The sequence below is a fragment of the Caenorhabditis briggsae genome, assembly GCF_000004555.2.
Source record: "Caenorhabditis briggsae complete genome, chrV, whole genome shotgun sequence".
Classification (NCBI taxonomy): domain Eukaryota; kingdom Metazoa; phylum Nematoda; class Chromadorea; order Rhabditida; family Rhabditidae; genus Caenorhabditis; species Caenorhabditis briggsae.
In genome coordinates, this window is record NC_013488.2 from 18,509,517 (window position 1) to 18,515,335 (window position 5,819).

The window sequence follows — 5,819 nt, forward strand, 5'->3', positions numbered from 1 at the left end:
CAGATGTATAATTGATCAAATTATCACAATTGGATTTGAAAATTTGTGTATTTTAGATTTGTATAGAAAATGTTTCTCCTTTTTCCATATTTTTTGTCTCTGCCATGACCAACATTTTTATTTGTATTTTTCTAATTTTCCCGGTTTTTTTAGAAACAATGTTTCTGTTGTATAGAAAGAATTATTTTTGAATAAAAAACGTTTTTTTTACTCCTCAATTTTAAACTAAACCAAATCTATCCTTACTAACAAAAACGCTCACTAAGAAACATTCTTACTAAGAAAAATACTACTGAGAAATTTTCTCACTGAGAAAGATTCTTACTAAGAAAGATCGTCAATGAAAAATATCCTTACTAAGAAAGATATTCACTAAGAAATATTCTAACTAACTAGGGAAGGTTGTAACTGGGGTATGGAAATTCGATAAGAGACCTATACCATTCGAAAGCTGAGAATGAGACATTTTCAAATCTATATTCAGATTTTGCTGCGAGCTTACCAGTTTCGAGAAAAACAGGTTTGAAATTTGGCTCAAATTTGAGTCCGCCGAGCGCCTCATCTTCCCTCTTTTTTATACGCATTGGGAGAAGGGAGGAAACCATTGAAGTGTGGTGTAGTGGCGAGGAGGGAAGGGCAATATCTGACAAGCCATAGGTTCGACCCCTCCTCCCCCCAATAATTTTTTGTGTTTTTTTTTCTGATCCCTCTGGAAGTCTGAAAATGTTGTATAAGTTTTTTAAATTTTTTTGAAGATTTTTTTTAATTCTGCAGCGCTAACTTCTGAATTTTTTCCGGGAAAAATATCTCAAAATGTTTCCGATGAATGACAAACATCGATTGGCTATCATTCTTCATACTTATTCCTCGACATGGTATTAAACATATCACATGTCCTTTTTTTACTTGTCAAAAACTATTCCATCAAAATTCCTGATGCTCCAGTGGTTTCAAGACAAGAGAAGAAATTAGCTAGAGTCCTATGCAATCTTCTAGACCAAACCAAAGAAGGCGAATTGACGATTGAGGAGACATCGAATTCCCATACCCCAGTTACAACCTTCCCTAGTAAGAAATATTCTTACAAAGAAAGATCCTCAATAAGAAATTTCCTCACTGAGATCTTTTCTCACTGAGAAAGATTCTCACTAGGCAAGATCCTCACTAAGAAATTCAGATACTTCAAGATTCCAAAAAAATTTAGTATCTAATCTAAAAGTCCTCTTTATGTATTCCCTTAAAAGATCCTAATCTGTTGGAAGGTCAAAGGTCCTTTTCGCCCAGTAGAATACTACCCCTAACTTTGAGCCGATTTATCTCGGTTCTTGTAAAAGATATCAAAAAGTGGTCAACTGATAAATTTTATATCATAATATCAGAAACATTTTATTAGTTGACGAATCTTTTATATCTTTTAAAGGAAGTGAGATATACAAACTCAAAGTTAACGGCTTGGGGGGGGGGGACGTTCTATTAACAGTATGCACCTTTAAATGGTGAAATTTTTACCGCTATCACCATGTTCTTTGACCATATTTCATTGATCACAAGAGACCCGAAAAAAGAATAAAACTGCTGACCAAAAAACCAGAAATACTATCTATTTGTCATCATTCTGTGTCCATCTACCTGCCAATCTCTCTTTGTCTCCAACTGTCTGCGTCTCCCCCTTCCGCACACTCTCTCACGCTCTCCAGTCACATAGTGACGGCGAAAGGGGCAACTTGGTGCCGAGAAAAAGTCTTTTTCTGTGTGTATGTACACTTTTGACATATGTACCAACGTATTGATTTGTGTGCACTTTTTTGAATTTTCCTAGAATTTCCCAAAAAAAATGAATTTTTTGTCTGAAAAGACTGTTTTTACTCAATTTTTAGCGGAAAACGCGATTTTTAATCGTTTTTCCCGCTACTTTTTGAGTTTTAAATTGTTCTGAAACTTCTTTTTAAAATTCTTCAGAAGCCATGATGAGCCAACGTTCGGAAAAGCCGCCGTGTAGCGTTTGTGGAGAGGTCGGGAATGGTATTCATTTTGGAGCTGAAGCCTGTCGGTAAGCTAAATTTTGATTCGAAATTTGAAATTTTTAGATAGAACTGTTCTAGAAAAGTTTTCGGAAAAGTTGGAAAAAAATTTGGGATTTAAAAATTTTTTAAATTTTAAATTTTTTTTTTTCAAAATTAAAATTGTTCCAGAGCCTGCGCCGCATTCTTCCGTCGTTCCGTCGCACTTCACAAGGAATACAGATGTCGTGGGATGGGGAATTGTGACATTTTATCCAGTAAGATCCCACAAGTTTGAAAAAAAAAACCAAAAAAAAACCAAATTTCAGCTATCCGCTGTATGTGTAGAGCATGTCGCTATGCCAAGTGTCTGAATGTTGGGATGAAAAAAGAAGGTAATTTTTATATCTAAAGATAGTTTCTACTTTATTTTAAGCACTCGAAATTAGAGAAACAACTTTCAAAAATTAAATTAATAACATTTTTAAAAAAAGTTTTTTTCGGCATTTTCGGAAAATATTCTCAGAATACATTTCTTAATAAGGAAGTTTATCCTTTTTTCAGCTGTCCAAAAATTCCGAGACTCCTATGGCAAACGTGGCTCCGACGTAGAATGTGCAAGTACCTCCAACCCCATGGGTTTCGGTTTTGGCTACGCGCCGTCGAGTTCGAGTACAAGTCCGTTGGGAAGTGTTGAGGAAGGTGGAATGCCCATTTTAATGACTTTGGATTCCAATTATTCGAGATTGGTGGAAGTGAGGAAAGTGGTGCATCAGTTGGATGGGAGCAGTGTTTTTCAGGTTGGCTTACTACCTTGGACTGGTTCTTCAGCCATTTTGTCTTCATTTCTTAGTAAGACTGTCAGGATCTCTCTTAGTAAGAGTTTTTCTTAGTGACGATGTTTCATAATGAAAACTTTTCTTAATGATTTAATTTTTCTCACTGAGAACTTCTTAGTGAGAATCTTTCTTAGTAAAGGTCTTTCTTAGTAAGTATTTCTCTTAGTTTGGATGTTTCACAATGAGGATCTTTCTTAGTGAGAATGTTTCTTAGTGAGAAAACTCCTCAGTGAATATGTTTCTTAATAAGGCCTTTTTTTCAGCCCCGCCTCCCTCGAGCCGTCACTTATAAAGAAGCAAATCAAGTGAGTTCCAAGGAATGTGACCTAGTAGCTGATTGGATTTTGAATTCGTACCCAGGATTCGCAGATTTAGCCAAGGAGCAGAAGAAAATATTATTCAGAAACTTTTTCCTCCCATTTGTGATTCTACAAGGCGGTCATTTCGCAGTGGAGAAAAGTGAGTTTTTTGGGGGACAATTTTAAACTCAATTATTTCAATTTCTATGAGAGATATCAAAATTTTGTCAACTGATAAAATGATGCTAATATTATGATAATCAATTTATCAGTTGACCACTTTTTGATATCTGTCAAAGGAATCGAAATAATTGAGCTCAAAGTTGACTGCTTGGGTGAACTTCAACCAAAGAAAGTACGGTAACTTTGAGCTCAATTATCTCGGCTCCTTTAAGAGATATCAATATTTTGCCAACTGATAAACTGTTTATCACATTATCAACAGTATTTTATCAGTTGAAATTTGTGATTATTTTTTGAAGGAACCGAGATAATTGAGATTAAAGTTGACGGAAAAAAGAGAAAATACGGTAATTTATGCTCCGAATTTTCCAGAGCGCAACGACGTCATCTACCTGGCATCTGGAGACTATATCGATTGCTCACACCCTGAAACCTTCTATTATGATCCAGATGGACGTCAACTGATGTCTTCTGAAGACGCCGTCAGAATGTTTGCATCGTCTTTTAGCAATTATCGTAGAAATGTGACGGATCCGATGTTAAGAGATGAAGTGGATCGAATGGAATTCTTTGCACTTTGCTCGTTGGTTCTTTTTGATACAGGTACTGTAATATGCTCATTATAAAGTTCTGAAAAAAAAACGTATTTTTGAAAATTTAAAATCTACAATTCCAGAATCCAAACTATGATATTTTAGCATCAGATTCATACTCAGCGCATTTTGAGCTTCAAAATAAGCCCCAACACAACTAGGCTGGGCCTACTTTGAATTTTCCGCTGCGTCGCGGTCGTGCGTCGCGTGTCATATGGAAAATTCAAAATGGGCGGAGCCTAGCCGTGTTTGGGCTCATTTTGAAGCTTAGAACGAGCTCAGTTCAAATCTGAACTCAAGATTGTGAAGTCTCCAAAATCCAAAAAAAAATTAGTCCTTTCTAAACTTTCTAGAGTTTCCTCAATTGCTCAGAACGTGGATTTTTTGAATTTTGATTTTCGCAGGACTCGAAGGACAATCTGAAGAATGTATAGTACTGTCGAGAAGGATTCGAGAAGCGATACAAAGGGAAATTCTGTATTATTATAGAAATAACAGGAGAATTGAGGATCCATCCATGAGATTGGCCAATTTATTGTCCCTTCTTCCAGCGTTACAGGTAGGAACTTTCAGATTTTTCTCTGAAATTCTGAAATTTGAAATTTTCAGCGCGCCACTCGTCGATTCCAAGAAGACGTGGAAATCAGTCACGTCTTCAATGTGTACTCAGTGGATGAGAAGTTCTATGAGATGTGCAATGGAAGATTTTGAACTATTTTTTTTTTTTGAAAATTTGAATGTCCCGCCCTATCTGTTATATTGCGATGTTATCTAGAAACCAAAGTAGTCAGTTTTTAAACAAAATTATTGAAACTGTGATAAGATAAAAACGGCTAATTTCAGTTATCAGAAGTTGAGAATCTCCTCCGAATTCGGAATTCTGGAGCCAAATTGGTCTTAAACGGACCAAAAATGGACTAAGAGTGCGCCGAAAATTAACTGAAAATTGACCAAAAACGGGTGAAAAACGGAGCAAAAAGGGACCAAGAGATATCTTCAGTCTGGATTTCAGAAATTCCGTAAATCTAAGAAATGCAGAAAATAATTCAGAAGTTCAGAAATTCATAGAATTCCAGAAATTCAGAAATTCAGAAATTCAGAAATTCAGAAATTCAGAAATTCATAGAATTCCAGAAATTCAGAAATTCAGAAATTCAGAAATTCAGAAATTCAGAAATTCAGAAATTCAGAAATTCAGAAATTCAGAAATTCAGAAATTCAGAAATTCAGAAATTCAGAAATTCAGAAATTCAGAAATTCAGAATATCAGAAATTCAGAAATTCAGAAGTTCAGAAATTAAGAAATTAAGAAATTCAGAAATTCAGAAATTCAGAAATTCAGAAATTCAGAAATTCAGAAATTCAGAAATTCAGAAATTCAGAAATTTAGAAATTCAGAAATTCAGAAATTCAGAAATTCAGAAATTCAGAAATTCAGAAATTCAGAAATTCATAGAATTCCAGAAATTCAGAAATTCAGAAATTCAGAAATTCAGAAATTCATAGAATTCCAGAAATTCAGAAATTCAGAAATTCAGAAATTCAGAAATTCAGAAATTCAGAAATTCAGAAATTCAGAAATTCAGAAATTCAGAAGTTCAGAAATTAAGAAATTCAGAAATTCAGAAATTCAGAAATTCAGAAATTCAGAAATTCAGAAATTCAGAAATTCAGAAATTAAGAAATTCAGAAATTCAGAAATTCAGAAATTCAGAAATTCAGAAATTCAGAAATTCAGAAATTCAGAAATTCAGAAATTCAGAAATTCAGAAATTCAGAAATTCAGAAATTCAGAAATTCAGAAATTCAGAAATTCAGAAATTCAGAAATTCAGAAATTCAGAAATTCAGAAGTTCAGAAATTCGGAAATTCAGAAATTCAGAAATTCGGAAATTCAGAAATTCA

General features: G+C 34.3%; 1 protein-coding gene across 1 annotated transcript; it reads left to right on the forward strand.

Moving 5' to 3' along the window:
* Positions 1-1,964: 1,964 nt before the first annotated feature.
* Cbr-nhr-70 lies at positions 1,965-4,625 on the forward strand (the record flags this gene model as incomplete). The annotated part of the gene is made up of 8 exons (XM_002631487.1): positions 1,965-2,050; positions 2,193-2,278; positions 2,330-2,395; positions 2,565-2,800; positions 3,103-3,298; positions 3,694-3,924; positions 4,319-4,473; positions 4,524-4,625. 8 exons carry the CDS (start codon positions 1,965-1,967, stop codon positions 4,623-4,625), a joined length of 1,158 nt encoding a protein of 385 aa, XP_002631533.1.
* Positions 4,626-5,819: the final 1,194 nt, after the last annotated feature.